At 35.5% G+C, this 22,794-nt stretch overlaps 1 protein-coding gene across 5 annotated transcripts in view; it reads left to right on the forward strand.

Annotated features, from left to right (window-relative positions):
* Window positions 1-22,794, forward strand: part of EPHA7 (EPH receptor A7) — a 193,319-nt gene that overhangs the window by 53,934 nt on the left and 116,591 nt on the right. For all 5 annotated transcript variants that reach the window (XM_020881864.2, XM_020881865.2, XM_020881866.2 and 2 more), the window contains exons 4-5: window positions 10,912-11,067; window positions 11,920-12,255. In XM_020881864.2, the coding sequence (XP_020737523.1) occupies window positions 10,912-11,067; window positions 11,920-12,255 (492 nt within the window). The remainder of the gene's footprint in view (window positions 1-10,911; window positions 11,068-11,919; window positions 12,256-22,794) is intronic.

Below are 22,794 nucleotides of genomic sequence, written 5' to 3' on the forward strand. Positions count from 1 at the left end.
GTGACTTTTGAGTCTGTGTTCAGCATGGAAATAGAAGATAATTAAGTACACTGTCAAAGATAAAAATTAAGGTACAATATTTATAATTTACATAGGTAATTTCCTATGAAAAATCAGAAATTTAATTAGCTTAAACACATAATTAACAATTATTCATGCCATTTGATGCTGTTTCAAAAAGGAATATAGTATTGAGAGATCATCATATTTGTCTTTTATCAGATATAACTTTGGTCCAGTACCTGGCACAATGCAAAGAGTAGGCAAACAATAATTATTTTGTCAGAGAATAAATGAATAATAGGACTCTATTTGCCTAACAATTAATTCATGTTTCCTATTTGCACATACATCTGGTCATTGGGAAGTGCTCAGTGTTTACATTGGTAGAAACCAGAGTGGGATCAAAACTTCACATGAAATAAAAACAGTCTGTCCTTGGAAGAAAAAAAACTTCACATGGAAATTGACATTGTGAAATAGCTATAATAGTTTACTATTTATTGAGTGCTTATTCTCTACCAGGCATTGTGCTAAGTTCTTCACATGAATCATGCACTTTAATTCACAACAGTCTTTGGAAGTAGTCTTATTAGATTTCTTTGTTTTAGATATGGAAAATCTAGGTTCAGAGAACTTAAGCAAATTGAAAAAGGTCACACAGCTAGTACATGCTAGAAGGAAGTCAGATTCATAATTTATATAAAGAACAAGTAGTATTGCTTTTTCAAGACTGTTGGAATGAGACCTATATGATGAAATTAACAATGCCTGTCTTTTAGAATATTAACTTTATCTTTTAAGCAATTTTTTTTTTTAATATGATTGTGTTAAAACAGGGCTTCCCAGGTGACACTAGTGGTAAATATCTGCCTGCCAATGCAGGAGACTTAAACGCTGGTTTGATCCCTGGATCAGAAAGATTCCTTAGAGGACGGCATGGCAACCCATTCCAGTATTCTTGCCTGGGGAATCCCATGGACAGAGGTGCCTGGCAGGTTATGGTCCATAAGGTCTCAAGGAGTTGGACACAACTGAAGTGACTTATCCCGCATTCGTGTGTTGAAACAAAAATATTGAGCTTTCAAAAGAGGCATTCTTGCTTATATACTTTACATTATGTTTTGCATATAGAACTTACATTATCTGACTTTTCTTGCGATTTTCAAAACTGTGAGGAGTGATTTAGCATAAAAGGAATGAATAATAAAAACGAATTATAAAAAGCATGATATCATAATAACTATAAGAGAAATATTTGAAAATAAGCTTTACAGTGGCATAAATGCTAGAGTAAATTGAATCCCCTGTCTGAATCGTCCTAACACCAATTGCTATTTGAGAACTTATTGCTGCCTCTTGTTCTTAATGACATGCCCTCAAGGAAATCTTTTAGTAGAATGCAGTAATACTGTGTCATAAATAGGCTATATTTTTTTTAGTTACTACAAATAACTAATATAATGTTCGGGTAGCTGGCCTCCCCTAATTTAAGTGTTTTTCGCCCATGGGAATTCCATAATTACACTATTTTGCTTTAGATGTGAATTAAGGTTAGGATTATTTTAGTTCATTTCCAGTGGGGTTACTAAATCCTGAGACTTCACAATTAATTTGTGTTTTTTATCTGTAGGTGGATCTCTCAGTGGATCTTTGAGGACAATACTGAGTGAGATCCAGAAGGGTCTGATTTCATTTTGAATCTTTCTTTTTATGGGAGTTGACTACTAAGTAATTTACATAATTAAAGATTCCAGTCCTGGGTCCTCACCGGCAGGAACCGGAGTGAATGTGCCTGTCTCTGGGGCGCGCTCAGGGTTTGGCAGCGATGGCTCACGGAGAGCAGAGGCGGAAGGCAGAGCGAGAGATCCTTGCCGCGGCGCCTGCTGCCTGTCTGGGTGCACGCAGAGGCGGGACAGCCCTTCCAGAGCCTGTCTTTCACTCTCTTGCTGAGGCTCCCCTGAAAAACTAAGTGGGTGTGAGTTAGTACGTGCAGTTTTGGGGTGGTGATTGTGGTAGAAATATATGTGTTTTTACAGATAGCATGTCAATGAAAATACTTGCACTAGCGTTTAACAGCTAGGTAACCAATTAGTGTGTTGTTAAAACAACCTTTTGAAAATTGGGATGGGGGAAACTATTGTCTATAGCTGTTAATAATGAGGAAAGGACATCAAAGCTGAGAATGTGAAATGTCTTTGTCTAAACTGCATGCCAGTAAATGGTGGAGTGGATTTGAACACAGTTCTTTGAGTTAAAATCTATTTCTCTTTTGAGAATAGGGAATAAGAAAAAACATTTTTAATATTCTAACTTGACTTTTTTTGTTTCTTCTTTTTAAAAATCATTTTGGCAGTGAGGTCAGAATTAGGGTGAGATTCTGGTGTAGTAGAGAGTATTTTAATACCAGACTTCAGCAAAATTCCTAGCATATTTCAAACTGAAAATTTAATAAAGAAAAAAGCTATTTATGTACTGTTTAATTTTATTTCTCTTTACAGTCTAAATCTTAAAAATAAAATCCTTAAGTGGTTTTTATTTTATGTTTCCTATTCACTATATTGAATCAGTAAAGCATTAATTACTCAAATAACACAAATGAATAACATATATATTTATAATTCCCCCAAATTATTTTTTCTTTTTAGTTTGAGAAAAATCCCAAAATTATTTTCAGCACTTGAGCACCTAATATCAAACTTTATTTTTCTGCATCGTTTCTAAATTCTTACAAGTTAGTTGTGAGGTGATATGGATGGTGATTCACTGTAATATACTTGTTACATCATGTTGCTTTTATCCTCCCTACCCACTGTTCATTCTCAATGTGCAAAATCATAGCATGTCAATGACAGGAGGTCTGGCTTTCAGACAGACTTTTGTAATTATTCCCACTGAGGCACTGTCAATAGGATTAAAATACAAATTCTGGATCTGTCCATCCCGGATGAGGTCAGCACTTTGAGCAGTGGGAGTACCATTTCTGCAAGCTGTGCACTCCTCTTTGCGTGGAGAAGCATAGACATGAATATGACACAAATATTTGAAAGCTCCTATGGAAACAGGCTAGCTTTCCCTAAACTAAATGTCCATCTGCAATAAATAAAATAACAGCATTCATTAGAATCCCTATGTAAGTATGTAGGCTCTCCAATAATATTAAGGCCCAGAAAGTTTCAATTACAGAACAATCCACTTATAGTTCATAATTAATAAACTCTTTGCAGCTGTATAACTGTGGCCGGAAACATCTGCAAAGCCTCTTATTTTACACACAGACACATACATATAATTCCTTCAGAAAAAGTTTAATTGTGCTTAAAATCACAGGTCTGGAAACAGAGTCAGAACTGAGGAAGCTGAGCCTGGTTGTATTCAGTTAGCTCTTGGGAGCAGGAGATGGGAAGTAAAAGGGAAACCAGCCCTTGTCTGGCGCAGTTAATGTGGGTAAAAAACAAGAATGTTTAAAGTCTATTCATATATTCACTCAAAACTAACTTTGTGTATAATCCCCCTACATATAACTTCATGTTGATAGGTATCTAAGTTATAAAATTATTCAGATAAAATTGCTAGTCTTCAGATAAAAGATAAATTCTTATAAAACTCTAAATTAGCAAATGGGTAAAATATATTGATTATATATTTTTCTTTTTTTTTAATTTTTTTCACCCAAATATAGCTGTATAAAAACAGATGAATAAAGAACATATGTGTTAGAAAGGCAAACATATTTTTGACAGATAAAATTTGGTATTTTTTCTTAATGTTGGCTTACTTAAATGTTCAGTTTAAAATTGCATTATCAATGGATTTTATTATGCAAAACAACTTTACTAGATAAAATGTACATACCATACAACTCACCCCTGCAGTTAACAGTTTAAAATATTTTGTTAGTATAGTTATGGGCGTGCTTAATCACTAGCAGGTCTGACTCTTTGCGACCCCATGGACTGCAGCCCACCAGGCTCCTTTGTCCTTGGGGATTCTCCAGGCAAGAATATCGGAGTGGATTGCCATGTCCTCCTCCAGGGGATCTTCCCAACCCAGGGATCGAACCCAGGTCTCCCACATTGTAGGCAGATTCTTTACCTTCTGACCACCAGGGAAGTCCTAGTATAATTACAGAGTTGTGCAACCATCACTACAAATCAATATCTGAACATTTTCATTATCCCAGAAAGAGACCCTGCACCCATTAACAGTCACTTTCTATTCCTCTCAATGTCCCAGCTTTTAGCAACCACTAATCTACTTTCCGTCTCTATAGACTTGCCTATCCTGGATATTTCATGGAAACAGAATTGTATAGTACATGGTCTTTTGTGGCTGGGATTCCCAGGTGGCCCAGCTGACAGTCCTGGAGATGCAAGAGATGCGGGTTCAGTCCCTGGGTCAGGAAGATCCACTGGAATCCAGAATTCCTGCCTGGAAAATTCCATGGACAGAGGAGCTTAGCAGGGTGCAGTCCATGGAGTCACAAAGAGTCGGACAGGACTGAGCGCACACACTTTGCTGCTGTGACTGGATCTATGTGACCGAGTTCTTTCACATGGCATAATGTTTTCAAAGTTCAGTCATACCAGAATGTATCCAAGTTTAACTTCTTTTGATTGCTGAATAATATTCCATTGTGTGTATTCATTGATTAGTTGATGAACATTCGGATTGTTTCTACATTTGAGGCTATGATGAATAATTCTGCCATAAGCATTTAATTATATTCAAGTTTTGTGTCAGTAAATGTTTTCATTTCTATTGGGGTACATACCTAGGAGTGGAGTTGTTGGGTAACATGATAACTATGTTCAAACTGTTGAGGACTTGCCAGTTTTCTTCAAGGGGCTGACTGTTTTATATTCCCAATAGCAGTATATAAGAGTTCTAATTCCTCCAAATCCTTACTAGACTTCTTTTAGCTGTCTTATTGATTATAGTCTTACTGTTGGGTATAAGTGGTTTATCAGTATAGTTTTGATTTCTTTTTCCCTGATGACTAATAATCTTGAGCATCATTTTGTGTGTTTATTGGCCACTTATATATGTTCCTTAGAGAAATATCTGTTCAGATTCTTTGCCTAATTTTTGGTTGGCTTATTAATGAATGTCAAGTTTTAATTATTTTAAAATTTCAACTTATTATACTCTCAATAATATCTAATCTTATTTCCCTCATCAAGTTTATGGTGGGAATATCTTATTAACATGCATTCTTTCCAGACTTTGATAGTCTGAGAAAAGACATAGAACCTCCAGGATGATGATTCTAAGCACCTGGAAAGTTTTTAAAATATAGAAATATCAAAACCTTAATAATGATTCAGTTATTTTTAATAGTGCCAAGACTAGTTTCTTTTCAAAGCACACCTCATGCTCAGTCATAGAAGACAGCCCACTAAGGCATAGAATTTCAGTGCCTGAAGGTTTAGGATGCGGTCAGCTATGTCTGAAATTAAAGGTGGAGTTTAAGATTTCAAAAAAAAATGTGCCCATTAAGGTCGAGGGACTCATTCTTGGCTCTAGAAATCTAAAAGTATGTGGATTTTCTAGAATAACCGTTTTGTGGGAGAATGTCCTTAGAAGTATAACCATTTAGGATATCTCCCAAACTTACGCTTGTAAGTCATGCAGCAGGGCAAGTCTGAGTATCTGCACCCTTGATCAGAAAAAAAAAAGCATTCCACTTCACCTAATTCCACCTAAAGAGTGGAAATTTGTCTGTGGCTTTTACAACGGTCTTTAGGATGGTTCATTGAGAACAAACAATTGTCTACACCAGTACCCTGATTGTTGCACAAACTGCCTCATGTAAGTGTATATTCAAGGCCTGGCACCCCATTGCTTAAACAGTTGCAATCCATTGAAGACAACTATGTGTGCTGTTGTTAGAAGAGTTTAATCAAGAATCAGAATCAAGTCTTTCATATCAACTCTCTTATATCTTTGTGTTCAGAATTTTATTGCTCTTAAGTAATTTACTTGTAAAGTTTGTGTGTTTTTTTAAGAATTTAAATCCCAAATATTATTTGAACCAATTGTGTTATATAAGATGATATTCTCGTTTAAAAATAATTGATGTTAAGTATAATGTTAGTTACTTCATTACTGTAGACAATAAAGCAGATCTTGAAATATATTCTGTAATGTAATTTAGTGCATATATATTGCAGTAGAAAATCTTGTCACTGTCTAGTGAACAGAAGTTTCATGTACTTCTTAGATTTTCTTCAGTGGTTTTCCATGTAAACAACTGGCTAAGCAAAAACTTGCTTAGTGTATGAAATCTGACAAGATTACAGTTCTTAGCTCTAGGATTAATGAATTTATGTTATTTTATCACGGAGACCCATTCATTACTGGTTGGGAAGAAACAGTCCAAAGAATCAGTCCCAGGCAAGTCTTTGTGGTGACATGGAAAAATACTGTTACTAAAATAATTGGTGAAGTATCACTTTTTAAAAAGTAATTGAATATTGAAAACAAATTTTATACATATTCCTAGTCTTCATCAATACTGCGAAACATTACCTTAAAACAATGTTCAGTTAAAAAAGCAAAATTATTGAAAGGCAGGAAATTAGCCATACACTATTTTAATTAAAGTCTGCTTTGAGTTCAAATGCTGTTGACCAAATTGAGAATTGAAACAAAAGAAGAAAAAAAACTATAAAACCACTGTAGCTCAATTCCTAGAAAGTTATTCTTATATACTTCACCATTCTGTATGAAGGGAATTTATCTTTGATGGAGGTTTCAGAAGGCATTTACCATGAAGAACTTTTTTACTAGTACCTTTTTGGAAAACAAGCTGCGTTTATAAGAAAGGGGAAATTGCGTTTATTTCTATGTAGGCTTTTGGGAGCAGTTGAAGAGCTCATTTAAGTCTTCCTTAAGTGGTTAAATCTCAGGTATATCACTTCACCCCAGTTTCTCTTCCTGAGTATTTTACTCAAGCTATTTCATCTAGATATCTTATCTGAAATTTTAATTTTATGAGCATCTGTTACTTCTTTCTGAAACTTTTTACCACCCAATTGCTCAAACTACTATCCTAAGAGATACAGCTTATGTCTTCTTGTGTTCTTGGCTTTCCTCTTCATACTGTAGCTCCCAAGATTTTATACTTATTTTTAATAAATTTAAATTAATGGCTTCCTTAGAGGGTGAGTGAAAACCGTCTTGTTACAATTTATTATTTTCAATATTAATTGAACTGAAACAGAATAATACTTCAAAAAAAAATGTTAAGACTTTTATGACCACATTTTTCTGGGATTGCTTCTCTCATTATCTATTTAATGATGGCCATGTATGTTCTCTGTCATTTTGCAGGCATCCTCAGTGCCAAAATTCATAGTGAAATTGAAAAGATCTATTTAATACACCTCTTCTGTAAAGGTGTGCTAGCTAGGATATTATTTCACCATTTTCTAAATTAAAGTAAATGCTTTAAATAGTCAAAGGACATACTTAAAGACAGTAGGTACCCACTGAAAATTCATTTGTGGGATGCTTCAAGACACATTGAACAGATGCCAGACTTTGGCTCATTCAGCAGTCAAGGCTGAAGCAATAGCATATGGTTGAGTATCAGCAGTCCTGTGTTCTAAATCCAGTTTTAACCTAGACAATGGAATTATTTGAGGAACTCATGTTAACTTTGCTTCAAATCTGTTTTCCCATCTGCTAAAATGGTAACAGAATTTAATGTAGTTTGAAAGTTGAGTGATAAGGGTTTTAAATTTCTCTACATTAGGTACCATACATATTCTACAAATCATGGAAGTGGAGCAAGAAATGGTCCTCCTTATTTGTGAGAAAAGTGGGAGTGAGCCTTTAGTTAGAAGCCTCTCTTTGCAACAGGAGGATGAGACTTGCAGGAGATTCCGCTGGGTAGCTTGCTGCCTACCAGTTGTGGCAGCGTTACCTTGTTGTTCAGTTGCTAAGTCAAGTCTGACTCTTTGTGACCCTGTGGACTGCAGCCTGCCAGCCTTCCCTGTCCTTCACTATCTCCTGGTGCTTGCTCAAATTCACGTCCCTTGAGTAGGTCATGCTATCTAAGGATCTTATCCCCTGCTGCCCTCTTCTCTTTTTGCCTTCAATCTTTCCAAGCTTCAGGGTGTTTTCCAATGAGTAGGCTCTGCATCAGGTGGCCAAAGTATTGGAACTTCAGCTTAAGTCCTTCCAATAAATATTGAGGATTGATTTTGTTTAGGATGGACTGGTTTGATCTTGGGTGTCCCTGTGGCTCAGCCAGTAAAGAACCTGCCTGTAATACAGGAGACCCGGGTTCGATCCCTGGGTTGGGAAGACCCTCTGGAGAAGGGAATGGCTACCCACTCCAGTATTCTTGCCTGGAGAATCCCATGGACGGAGGAGCCCATAGGGCCACACAGAGTCAGACACAAAGGGTCAGACATGAGTTAGTGACTGAGCAACAACGATAAGGTAAGGCTTCCAGAACTGATAGGCATCCAGCTACCTAGTAGAATCTTGTTTGGTCTTACCTGCATACTAAGTGTCTGACTCTGTGTGACCCTATGGGCTCCTCTGTCCATGGGGTTCTCCAGGCAAGAATACTGGAGTGGGTTGCTATTTCCTTGACCAGGGGATCTTGCTGACCAGGGGCTCTCAAATCTCCCTCATTGGCAGGTAGGTTCTTTACCACTAGCACGACCTGGGAATAGAAACAAAATTTTTAAGAAAAGAAAAAAGCTTACCCAGTAGATGTTAAATGTTGATCTTACCTAGTAGATATTAAATCATGGTGCCACTGTGTCTATTTCCTTTGTTCCCTAACCTCCTATCTCTGTAAAAAGTAAACAAATACACATAATATCATCAAAGACTATCAGCATACACCTCTTCTCTCTGTCTTTTATCTTTTTTTCTTTTTTAATTCTCTGAGACTTTGTGTTATCAAACTGTAGGTTGTGAATAAAGCATTGCATTCTCTATATTATGGATGTTCTATCTGATCACTGCATTACAGATAATACATGGACCAAGATACAGTGCATACTTACAGGAATTTCCAGCCTGAGAAATCCATGCTAAATCCTTTATCCTACCAGTTAACCATTCTTTTATGTGGCTAGGTCATATCTTTAGAAACATTTTGAAGTGTTTTCTGATATTATTTCATAATGGATCTCACTGTTCTGTGTTTTAGATTTGTAGTAATTGCTACAAGAACATGTGAAGATGCATTCATCTGCTGGCCTAATATGTTTGCCAGTGTTTCCCTCTTGAAGGAATTGAGGAGGCCAACTAAAAGCAGACTGGCTTCTGAGAGCATAAGTGGATCATGTATTTACATAGAGATGATGGTAGTTCTGTTCACAAATCTTTAACTTATCTATCGCAATATAATATATCTTTAAGTTTTTAAGTTATCTAAAATACCTATCTTGTTCATATAAAACAGTCTTGTTTTTACTTTAAGCTTAAAAGATAATTTGGATTTCTTAATTGCACCAAATTATGTATTAAATATTCAGCATGTGAGCAGAAGTGTAGAATGACTTAACTTTTTTTTTTCCTGGAGAAGATAGGATTTTCTTAATAAGATGTGATTGTTTTTCCCACCCATGAGTGAAAATGTGATTATGCTGCTGAATAATGCCCAAGTTGAGAATATTAAATAAACTCGAATCTAATACATAGAAGTTATAATTGAATTTATGTTAAATATTCAGTAATTTTTCTTTATAGATATGATTTATTAATTTCCATTAAATTTGAAGGTCACTGAAACTTAAAGAGATATTCATTTAATAAATATGGAGGGCAAATTGAATCTCTTTAATATATTCAATGTATGGCACCATCAATTAATTTAAAAATGTTGAAACGAGGAAAATTGAATTTGCTAAATTTTAATTGAAGATAAATATGTAAAATGTCTGGGGATAGTAAATTCTTCCAGGTTACTTGATTTTGTAACATGTAGTCTAAGCGAGTAAGGGAAACTCACTGGAAGGTGGTAGGTGTCTTTGGGTGCCTGTCTATTCATTGCTGAGAGCAGTTGCTGTGTTACTGTGACAGGATTATCCTAACTTTTCCCAGTACAGGAGCGTCATCACCTGTTTGGAGTTAATGGCTTTCTCCTTATTTCTGATAGAATAGGTTTCTCCTATCCATAGGATTTCATTATTTTTAGTAACAGGGAAGTTTTCTGAGTGGAAAACAGACTGCCTTAGAACTTAAATTATATCTTGAAGTATTCTGAAAATTGGTAGGGGAAATACATTTCTATCATTTTAAGATAAAAATGTTTGCATCACTATTGTTTCTAGTCAGGTCATGAAATGATTTTAATATTTTTCACTAAGAACCATATTCACACATAAAGACTTAATTTACAGCTGTATTAGATTAAGAAAACAGAACTTTGAAGTGTGTTAATGCAAATCAACAAGCAAGTTAATTATTACTGAAATCAAAGTTCCCCTGAATTAACCATGCTGAGATTTTGTCTAAATAAATTATGTTTGTGTTTAGTTTGGGGCTCTAGATTTTGGACTGATGCCAACTACATGTCCAAGTTTGCTGTATCATTTGGCTTTTATTATTTTGCTTTAAAATGTAGTATTGTAAAGTAGGTTTACTGATATACACTAAATAGAATTATAGAATTATACCATAAAGGGCATGTTCTTACAATTTTTTTTTTCTGTTTAATTAGAGACTTAGGGCTTATAGTTAGTGATAGTTCTCAGGAAACATGGCTATAGATATAAAAAGAATATGTTAGAAATTTCTTATTAGAATCTAGGTTTCTATTGAGTCTGATGATAGCACATTTGGAAATCAGATTTCGTATTTTGTTTTGCTAAAAATGACTAAAATTCAGAAAGGGTCTGCTTGTTCTCATGTTTCTATTTTCACTTTCTTTTGCGTTCTCAGCCTGTGGCCGTGGGTTCTACAAATCTTCCTCTCAAGATCTTCAGTGCTCTCGTTGTCCAACTCACAGTTTTTCTGATAAAGAAGGCTCCTCAAGGTGTGACTGTGAGGATGGGTATTACAGGGCTCCATCTGACCCACCATATGTGGCATGCACAAGTAAGTTCGTAATTGTAAAACAAAGACTTTCAGACCCCTTCCATTTGTTTGTAGGATTGTGACATCATTGAGATAAGCCTGAAATTTCTGAGTACATTCTTAATTATTATTAAACACTTACAAACTTTCCATAAACCAATAAGGCTAAATAATAATATAAAATAGATACACCTTACATCATCATCAGTGTAGTTTTCATGTCTCCCAGATCTTTCATTTTAATCATATTTTACACATGTATCCAATAGGAATAACAAATAAAATGTAAAAATTATTTGTGCCTTGCATGGCTGTGAAATGTAATTAAAAAGTAATGGTTTCTGAATTAAAATTCCATCACTAAATAGAGCAAATCTCACATCTTGGTGCTTCAGTGAATGAATGTTTGAGAGACTCAAATCCAAAGCCAATTCCAGACATTACTATAAATCATTCTTGAGCACATTAAGAATGAATAGATGTATTCTCTCTTATATGGTTAAAAGGAAAACTATTTTTAAACAACTGCACAACTGTTTTTTTAGGTGCATTAGCTGTTCTTTTTTAATTGGCTAGAAGAAAAATAGCTAAAGACCATGGCAAAACTACAAAGACAATCGTTATCCTGTTTTCATTTTGACATATTAAAATGGAAAATAAATAAAGCCTCTTGCCAAGTGAATTCAGGATGGCTTTTATAAGGTTTGTCTAGGAAAGGTAATGAAATGTTTATGTGAAAGAAAGCATTTCAACTACTTTTCTGTGTGGTAATTGAGCCACTAGCTTAATGCCCTGTGTGGATCCTTTCGTTTGTTTGTTTGTTTGTTTTTGGCTAGTTTTGTTTATTCATTTACTTATTTTTGGTTTCCTAAGGGCCTCCATCTGCACCGCAGAACCTCATTTTCAATATCAACCAAACCACAGTGAGCTTGGAATGGAGTCCCCCTGCAGACAATGGGGGAAGAAATGATGTGACCTACCGGATACTCTGTAAGCGGTGCAGCTGGGAGCAGGGCGAATGCGTTCCCTGTGGGAGTAACATCGGCTACATGCCCCAGCAGACTGGATTAGAGGATAACTATGTCACTGTCATGGACCTGCTGGCCCACGCTAATTATACTTTTGAAGTTGAAGCTGTAAATGGAGTTTCTGACTTAAGTCGATCCCAGAGGCTCTTTGCGGCTGTCAGTGTCACGACGGGTCAAGCAGGTATGTTTTCCTGTTTGTCTTCACTGAGTGAAAATCAGTGAGGTCTCTCCCTTGAATATCTCCTTAACTCAGCTATACAGAGCTTGATTACTCCAGCTTGCGGAGTATTCACACCTTTAGCTTTTCTTTGTTATTTCTGCTGTTGTCTGTTAAACCATTACTAGGCTCATTAACATCTCCTCCAGAGATCTGGCAGGAGAAAGAAAAGGGGATAAATTGTAAGCCAGTTAAAGTTGGTCAGAGAGGAGCAATTCTGTTAAGCTTAAGGGGAGGACAGGGAAAATGGACAAAATAAGATGTGAGATATTTCTTGCATTTTTTACCTTTTGGTGTGCTATGTGTTAAGTGCTCGGTGATCAAAATTTACATAATTAGGAGTAATGAAGGAGTTGGCTTCAATGTCTCAAGTAGTGACAACCACATAAAAAGTGATATTTGTAATGGATGGCAAATCTGCCTTAAAAATTGCATGAAGGAATTTACATTCCTCACTAGATTTGTGATCATATCATGTTAATGTCTATAATACTGGAAAAATATTTAGGAGATCTCCTGAGGATTTAAAAATAAATGAATTAAGAAATATAATAAATATGATGGTTGTGAGCTGGTAGCTTAGCCTAAAAGCAGTTGTGACTTGTCTTCTTACTGGCAGTTAAGATACCCTACTTGGTCATTCTTTGCTGTGGTTAAGTTGGTTTTGGAAAATATAAATTGGGAAGGTAGCTTCAGAAATTGGGGACTTTCTAAACCTTCAGACAAATCTTATGACTGAGGGAAGTTCCAGAAATTGAGGGCTTTTTCAAACTTTTGAAAACTCTTGCTGCAGAAGGATGATGCTATGTAGTCAGTGTAGCCAAGTGCTATGTCATTGTCAGTAAAATCAGACCTGCACCAGAGTCCTGAGTTGTGAAAGCATCATAATAAGGTTATAACAAGGTATTCTTAATCTTTGGCTAGCTGTCAACAGACATTATTATCACAAATTCCTGGACACAGTCTGATCTATTCTTCATATCTATGCCAATTTTAATAAAATGTTATCTATTTAAATAATATCTATACAAAGAAACCTATGCATAAGTCTTAGGCTTACCATTTTGAACAGATTAGTGGGTTCCTATTTTAAAGGCTTCATTTTGATGTTTATTTCAAAGGCTACTGCAAATCAGATTTCTTAATGTAAAAGCTGACATCTGGAGGTAAAACAGCATAGAAACTTTTAAATCTTCAAAAATTGGGCAAAAGAAGGAACTGATTTAACTAATACTTGAATTGACTCATTTTATTTACCCTCACTTCACTTACCATTCTTTTAAAATGCTGTTGTCGCTAGATATTTTTACTTGTGTTGCTTTATATTGAGATTTGTCATCATAACATTACAGTAAGTGGTACTGAAACATTTTGGGTTCTTGTTTGTGACCCTAGAGCTATCTTTGGAATCATTAATAAAAACTCTTAGGTCTGCTGAGCTAGAAAAACTGCTCTATTCCTACTGATAACAAGTATAAGAAGGGATGTTTTTATTTATTTTTGAATTCAACCTAAAGATACTGAACTGATACCACAAGTTGAGTTTGTCAGACCACTTTGGGGATCTGTATTATTGCTTTTTAAATGACTCTTATTTAACTTTTCAAGTTAACACTTCACAGCCTAAATAAGTCATAGATTTTCCATAAATTCCTGAATCAACTCTTACAGTAGTTAAGTAAAATGGCTTTATCCCTTGATTCTCTTCTGGTTAAGAGTAAACTAGGTTTGTTTGCTTTGGGGAGTAATTTAAATGTATAAAAACTAGATTGCTGTGGTTATACAGCTCTGTAAATATACTTGAAAATGTTGAATTGTGTACTTAAAATGCATAAATTTTATGGTATGAAAATTATATCTCAAAAAAGCTATTAACATTTTAAAAAGAATAAATACAATACAGTTTAAAAAAACTAGGTTTGCACTTTTATGTTAAAATATTAATTCACAATTGCCTAGTCTCAACTACATACATCTCAAATGCTAAAAACCCATGAATATATACTTTTAGCTTTTTTTTTAGCTTTCAAAAAGAAGTACATTAATGAGGCAGCAAGCTGTGGTAATTTTTAAAGTTATAATATATATTTTAGCACAAAATTTAAAATATGTTAGCGATTATTGTTCAGTTAAATTGACACCCACTTCCCCCTCCCCCATCATCAATAATCAATATTTTTTCCTTTTTCTAAGGGGGGAATGATTTGAACCTTTGTCCATGTTTATGATCATCCATGAAAACCTAGAAAGATCCTTAAAATTCTCATTCTACATTAACCAAACTGCGTTACCTACCACTTAGTTTATGCTGCAGTCACTTCAATAATGAATTTAAGGGTCTCTGGTCAGTTATTACCCTCATCAGCAACCCACTGGGACAAAAAAAATCTGCATGTGTTTGGGCGAGATGAGAGAGTAAGAATGGAAAATCATCAGGCAGTGTTTGCAAGATCGTGCGTATGCTTTGTAGTTCTTTTTCTATTAAATTTGAAGTCTGAAGCTCAGGACCCTCCGTAGCAGCATTTGTGGAAATGGAAGCACATTGAAGACCCCTTGTCCTTCCCTCAGGATAGTAGTAGGGTTACAGGTCTTTAAGGACCTGTATGCTAGCCCCTGTTGCCACCTACGAGGTACATACTTTTGGGTGGACCACAGAGGTTCTCCGTGAGTAAAATGGAGATAAAATGGTGTGTATGTTCCTGTATTATCCTGTTAATGAGATGTTGGAGAAAATTTTAAATTCTTTATTGTCATAAAAGTGTTATTTCAGTGAGGAGCAGGACTGCTGATTAAAGAGGATTCTCTTTTATGCAACACTTTGTGGACCTGCCAAGGCAAAGCACACTATAGTCTTTATCTACTGGCCTGTGTCTGAGGCGGGGGATATAATCGAGGCCCAGAATTGGCAATTGTGTGTTATAGCATGGCTGCCGCTGCTGCTAAGTCGCTTCAGTCGTGTCCAACTCTGTGCGACCCCATAGACGGCAGCCCACCAGGCTCCCCCATCCCTGGGGTTCTCCAGGCGAGAACACTGGAGTGGGTTGCCATTTCCTTCTCCAATGCATGAAAGTGAAGTCATTCAGTCGTGTCCAACTCTTAGTGACCCCATGGACCGCAGCCCACCAGGCTCCTCCAGAGGCAGAAATTAATTTTGTTCAGTCACAGGTTATCTTAAGACTGAGATACTTATTAAAAAAAAATTAACTTTAAGATGAGACATGTATAGAGAAGCATAATATATGATATTTTTATTTATATAGTTTTTGTGTTTGCTTATCAGGAACATATGACCTACACAAGCTGGCTGAAATGTATTCTTTTTTGTTGTTGTTTTGTTCAGACGGATATTGATCTATTAAAGGTGAAGTCACACATCAAATTTGTCCACTGGAGATGTGTGTGTGTGTGTGTGTGTAAGGGGGAAAGCACATGCATTTGATTTATGACATTATGATCCTCGTTCTTCCTTACACTGGAAGACTCTCTGGAACAGATATGGTCTTGATAAAATTGCATAAGTGTTCTGAAGAGGTAACTATTTAATTGCCACTTTTCAGAACGTTAACTCAGACAACTGTTCTGAGTAGTATTGTCAATATAAGTCAATTTATGTCCAGACTGTGTGGGACCCTGAGAACAGGAGAGCAAAGAATGGGCCTGCCCTTATGAGGAGCCATTACCGTAGGCAATGTATATTAAGTTACACAGCTAATGAGAGGGCACCTGAATATAAATGCGATACTTGCTGTAGAACAAGATTAGGAGCAAAATATAGAACCTCAGAGAAGGGATGATTTTCTTCTGTGGAAAGAAAGGGAGTCTTCACAGATAAGATGCCAATCAATCTAGAACTGTAGAATGAATATGTTTTTGCCAGAAGGAGGATGAGTAAGTCATTTTCTGAGCTCTCAGGAGGACTTGTCCCATGAAAACAGAATCATCACCACTACCTTCCTCCCACAGATCAACTGCATTAACACACCAAAATGGACTGCAGAAAAGTTAGTAAAAACCACTCACCCTAAAATTACTGTCTCTGTCTCTAATACCTTGATTCACTGTGGGATCCCTTAGACAATTAGATAATTTTTAGCTTTGGTAGAAAACATAAAATTATAATATGTGGTTTCCCGCCAAGAGATGTAAGAGACTTAGCAATTATTCTTCAGGTCAATAATTATGTTATATTTGTGTCTTTACCATCTAGCACCATTCTTTCTGTATTACTCATGTTGTGTAGTTAATTCCAGTGAGGAGGCTAGTCACATGCAAGAAAAGTTAAGCGATTTTATGAGTGAAAACATTCAGACATGAATGGAAAAGGCATAGGATTTGATATTTGGTGACATGATTATTTCATGTTAGGTAAGATATTTCACCTCTTTAATTTGAATTTTCTCCTAAATGGATGGGATAATGCTACTTAACTCCTCGTATTATTAGAAAAATTAGCTTTTAGCTTAATACCTGTAACATTTATTAGAATAAAATGAGTGTGTTATTATACTACAACAATTATAATAATTGCAAAAACTGACTCATTGGAAAAGACCCTGATGCTGGGAGAGATTGAAGGAAGGAGGAGAAGGGAATGACAGAGGATGAGATGGTTGGATGGCATCACTGACTCAATGGACATGAGTTTGAGCAAGCTCTTAGAGTTGGTGACAAACAGGGAAACCTGGCGTGCTGCAGTCCATGGGGTTGCAAAGAGTCAGACACGATTGAGCAACTGAACTGAACTGAACTGAATGATAAGAATTACTAGTGAGTGAACACAATATATTTTTTGGTACTTTTTAAATGTAAAAGGTACACAAAAAGAGTGTCAAGCTGAATCACTCAATGTCTTTGGACTCATGTAGTCCTCCGAAGTAAAGGAGAGGTCTGAGACAGAAGACCTTGAAGAGCTCATCTTATGTCCGTAATTAAATGGACAATCATAACAGAGTACAAACTATACATTGCACAGTGCAAGGTTGACTGCTGATTATTGATAGCCGAGTAATATGTGTACAGATACTATCATTTTTAATGAGACCTATGACTTTCAATGCTTAATTAAGGATGAAAGCTGTAACCTCTTAAAAGAGGATTAATTTCCCAAAGTGGGCTCTCTAGGAAGCAGACAGTGTGAGGGAGATTCTTGCAGAAATTGTGTCAGGGCTTGTAATTGGAATCAGAACTATCTGAAGAGAAAGAGGGGAGTGGAACTGAGCAGAAGTTGAGCCATGTTATAGTCTCATTCGAATCCTCTGCCAACTCCATGGGAGTTCTCCACCTGTAAGGGATCTTCAGATTGTCCCAATTTGAAAAGAGAGTAGCAGGCTCTTACACCTCTTTGTCACGCAGGCATGGGCTGCAGGCTTCTCTAAGAAGGTTTCGTTCTTGAGACAAGGAAATTCTAAAAGGAGACAGGGAACTGAGGTCTGTTTTTGAGCAGCTGTCTCAGCAGCTAGCAAATTCTTTCTCCATTCCTTCACCAAAGGGAATGGGGGCCATCTCTAATAACATACATTATGTAGAACTAAATCATGTCAAAGAATACAAGGGGCAAAGTTTAGAGTGTGTTTAGAGAATAAGTGGTATAAACTGGATGAATAGAGTTTTCTGGGAAGAACTAATGGGAAAGTTTATTTTTAAGAAGAAAACCTTTCTAATTGGAGGAGGGGATAGTGAGAACAGGATGTTTTGAATAGGCAAGTTACATAACTAACCCTGGTTTACATTTTAATTTTTTGTGTATCTTCACAGAACATTTGATGTATTCCATATAGCAGTTTTTATTTTTTTAAATTACCTTGATTCCTCTGGAAAGCAGATATGTAGAAAACATTTTCAGAAAGTATGAGAAAGTATCAGCAAAGCTGACATATCAAGATAGAGACCCATAATTTCTCTACAAAGCTATCTCAGAGAATCTGTATCAAAAAAAAATTTTCTTTTTCTCGTCTTCAATTTTGTTGTATATGAATGAATGGTTTTTATGGCACTTATATACCTACTGTATCATTAAAATTTGAAGTAAATTTGTAAAGTTAGTAAGACAGATATTAATACCAATTACAGGTAAAAAGTTGAAACTTAGTAATGTCACATGGCAATTATAAAATGGTGACCCAGAGTACTGTAACCAAGTATACTGCTTACCTCAGAATTATTATATTATGTAATCTTGTCATGGGCTGCTACCTTAAAGAATTTAACTCTGCAGTCCTTTACATGGGAATTTGGAGATTGATTCAATGGTTTGGTGATAGATTACTCCTCAATGAAAGGGGCACCTCCTATGAAGTTTTGTTTCCTGAAAATATTAATAACACATATAGTCTCTGAAAAGGAAGCATTGGTAACTGTATTATTTGCCTCCTATCTGTGATTTTATGGGCTTCCCATCTGGCTCAGTGGTAAAGAATCCGCCTGCTAAGAAATAGAGGTGGATTGATCCCTAGATCTCCCCTGGGGAGATCCCTCAGAGAAGGAAGTGACAACTCACTCCAGTATTCTTGCCTGGGAAATTCCATGGATGGAGGAGCCTGGTGGGCTAAAGTCCATGGGGTCACAGAGTCAGACACGAATCAGTGATTGGTCAGCAACAGCTGTGACGCTATTACCCCCCCTTTAAGAAACTTCAGAGACATCCCTTCATATCTTGACTAATTTCTCTTGTGTTCTCAAATGCCCAGATCTTATTTCTCTGTTAAAATTAAGCTTTGCTTCAGTATTCACTTTACTTAGATTTTTGAACTTTACATAATGTTCCAAATGAAATATAACCATAGAGTTATATAACATTATAGGTGAGTAAAATTCTACAAAAAAAAGAGAACCAAAAATCATTTTCTGTATGTGTCAGAAATATCTTCACTCCCATTCATTAATGTGACTCAACTATGATGATTTTTCTCATATTGATAAATTAATTCAGATCATCTCTTTTCAATGATTTTAAAGAGTAGGCCATCAAGGTATGTATCCTTTAAGTAAAAGCAACTAATTCCATATAAGTTTATGTATGTTGAGATTTCTTAGAAATCTATAAGCTTAATTTATATTTTAAGGGAACATAATGTTAAAAAAATATATTTTCTTGTTTGAGAGATTTACTGAATAATATTAAATGCCACAATTGTCATAAGGTGAAACAGGATATAAATGCAAAAAAAAAAAAAAAAAGAAAACAGTGACAACAAAAGTTTTTTTGAGAAATAGTGTTAATGTTGTTAAAATATACATTACTTATGCAGTCTGCAGTGGAAGAATATACACGCTTATAAAATATACATGCTTATGCAGTCTGCAGCAGAAGAATCAACTGAATGAGATTCCTTTAACAGTAACCCATTCAAAATGTGCATTTCTGTTTCTAGTTATTTTATAAACCTGATGTATCTGAATGGCATCACAGGATTCAGTCATGCTAATTTTTACCAGAGGCCATGACATTTCAGAAATTTATATGCTTTGCTTAAGAAGTAGGAGATTTAGACTATGTTAGAGAAATTTAATGCTTTATTTTGAGTTTTTTTGTGACACCTTTGATTTAAAAGTATACATGTAGATCCATTTACAGTTTTTTGTCAATATATATCAGTAATCAAGACAGCTGTGTAAAAGCAGATTTTTTGGATGCTATTTTAGAAGATGCTATTTAGAAGAAATACAGCCATGTGGTATTAATACTGACGACTAACACTATTGGCTATTTAGTGTGTGCTAATCACTTGAAACGTAAAGACCCATGTGCCTGCACAGCATCTTCACATCCCAAGTTCACAACAAAAATTTGGAAAATAGTTAGGTCTTTTTGTGATATGATCTTACAATAAGTATCTCATGCATTTTCTTACAATATCTGTGAAATATTTGTCTTTCCTGTTAGAATTCATAGTGTAAAGAAAGAGTGCCATCTTTGGTATTATTCTCTAGCCTCTACTATGTATAGGGCCCAAAGTACATGCTTAGTAAACTTGTTGAATTAAATCCATAAATTGGTTATCTATTGTCATGTAAAGAGACTTTCTAAGATTATCAAGATTAATATATAAAGGGTTACTTTAATTCAAATTTAATATAGTTTTATTTAAATTATGCAGTGACTATATAAGATAATGATTTGAGGTATAAAAATTTTGTGATTTGGTCTTGAAGCTATAAATATATTTAAAATCTTAAAATGAGTTTTCATCCATAAGTTAGGATTTAGTAGAGATTTAGAACAAAAGCTTAAAGGAAACTTATTATGAAATTTTAAGATACAAGTCACATTTAACTTTCAAATCTTTTATACTTAATTCTCCATGGGCTTCCCAAGGAGCTCTAGTGGTAAAGAACCTGCCTGCCAATGCAGGAGACATAAGAGATGTGAGTTCGATCCCTGGGTCAGGAAGATCCACTGGAGGAGGGCATGGCAACCCACTCCAATATTCTTGCCTGGAGAATCCCATGGACACGAGAGCCCAGAAGGCTACAGTCCATAGGGTTGCAAAGAGTCGGACACGACTGAAGTGATTTAGCACACATACATACTTCTCCATATTTTGAAAACTTACTGAAAATAGAGTTGATTTATTTCTTTTTATATGATATTGAATGTAGTGAAAGCATGAACAGAGACCAACATTTGCGATTTTTCATCAGTGCTTAAGCCTACTATTTTAAGCACATGTTACCGACTTTTTATAGCTTATTTTTAATATTTTTTTCTTTGTGTAGTTTTATAACTGTTTAAGACTATAGCACATAGCTATTCTATGATATTTCTTAATTAAAATATGTGTAAGGAAATATCTATAAGCCCCTGTGTTCTCACCCCATACCTTCATCTTAGTCCCACCTTCCAAGTTCAGTATCTTTGTAAATTGTCAAATCCTCCTTTTTCTGCTTTTATAAATATTTGTATTTAGACTTATATTGTTAGGACTATAAGTTGATCTACATACTATTGAATGAAAGGACTCTGTTAACATTTGAAAGAAACCTAGTATGTTTTAAGAGTCATGATTTTATTTCAATACATCTTAATCTTTTCTTAAATTCTTTAATCACAAAATTGCTGTTTTGTGATAATAATGTTTATGTATCTGAAGAAAGAAGTTTATTTGTGCAATAACTCAGATATAATACTGCTGTGGACTGAGTTGTGTCTTTCCCCAAATTTTTATGCTGAAGCATTATTCTCAACATGACCACAGTGTATTTGAAGGTAGGGACTGAAAGGAGGTAATTAAGGTTAAATGAGGTCAAAAGGTTGGGGCCCTAACCCCACAAGAGAACTGGCTCTCTCTCCATCCACTTGCAATGAGGAAAGGTCAGTAAGTACATCACCACAAACTCTGGCTTGATCCACAAGCCAGAAAGAGAAGCCTCATCCAGACCTGAACCCTACTGGACCTTGATCTGGGCCTGGCAGCTTCCAGAACTTTGGGAAAATTAATTTGATTTTTTAAGATTGCAAATTGATGGTAGACTGAGTAGACTAATACAAATACCCATTCCTGAGATAATATAGTTCCAACCTGTCACTTGAAAATTATTGGACTGCAAGGAGATCCAACCAGTCCATCCTAAAGGATATCAGTCCTGGGTGTTCATTGGAAGGACTGATGTTGAAGCTGAAGCTCCAATACTTTGGCCACCTGATGTGAAGGACTGACTCATTTGAAAAGACCCTGATGCTGGGAAAGATTGAAGGTGGAAGGAGAAGGGGACAACAGAGGATGAGATGGTTGGATGGCATCACTGACTCAATGGACATGGGTTTGGGTGGACTCCGGGAGTTGGTGAGGGACAGGGAGGCCTGGCATGCTGCAGTCCATGGGGTCGCAAAGAATCAGACACGACTGAGCGACTGAACTGAACTGAATTTATTTTCCATATGAATGAGAACAGCTAAAGTGTGAAAACAATTTTGTGGCTAGGTCAAGGAGTCAGAGTCATAGGCATTTTATGCATTTCTGTGATTTCTCCTCATCAAAAATTACTAAATTAATTTAGTGCGATTCATTAAAGTACTGGAAAGACCAATAGTAATATTTTCCTTTTAACATCCAAGATAGTTTTTTTAAACAGAGCAAATTCATTATCTCATAAATTATAGAAAGTGCTACATTGATGGTAGCAGAACATTCAATATGAAATAACTTATGAATTTGTCCCTGATTTTCAAGCTTGAGCAAGTTTGTCATATTCTTGGTGATTTTAAACTAGCAATTTCTACATGATTAAGAAGTGAGTGCTATTTCAGGATTCTCTAGTGGAAAAAAAATTATAACTCTATGTTTTGGATATTTAAATTTGTAACTTGTTAAATTTAAGCTTCTTCTAAACAGACTCTGCAAAAACTATGACTGCCCGTTAGGATCATTATCCTGGAATACTCCATAATGATGGAATTATGTAAAGTAACTCTTATTATATGCATTGTCCTTAATAGAAAATCCTTCATTTTGCTCCTGTCAGTTTGTAGAGTAGTGATTATAGAAAATTGAAAATATATCCACT

This window comes from Odocoileus virginianus, chromosome 19 (assembly GCF_023699985.2).
Source record: "Odocoileus virginianus isolate 20LAN1187 ecotype Illinois chromosome 19, Ovbor_1.2, whole genome shotgun sequence".
In the NCBI taxonomy this organism is placed as follows: Eukaryota; Metazoa; Chordata; class Mammalia; order Artiodactyla; family Cervidae; genus Odocoileus; species Odocoileus virginianus.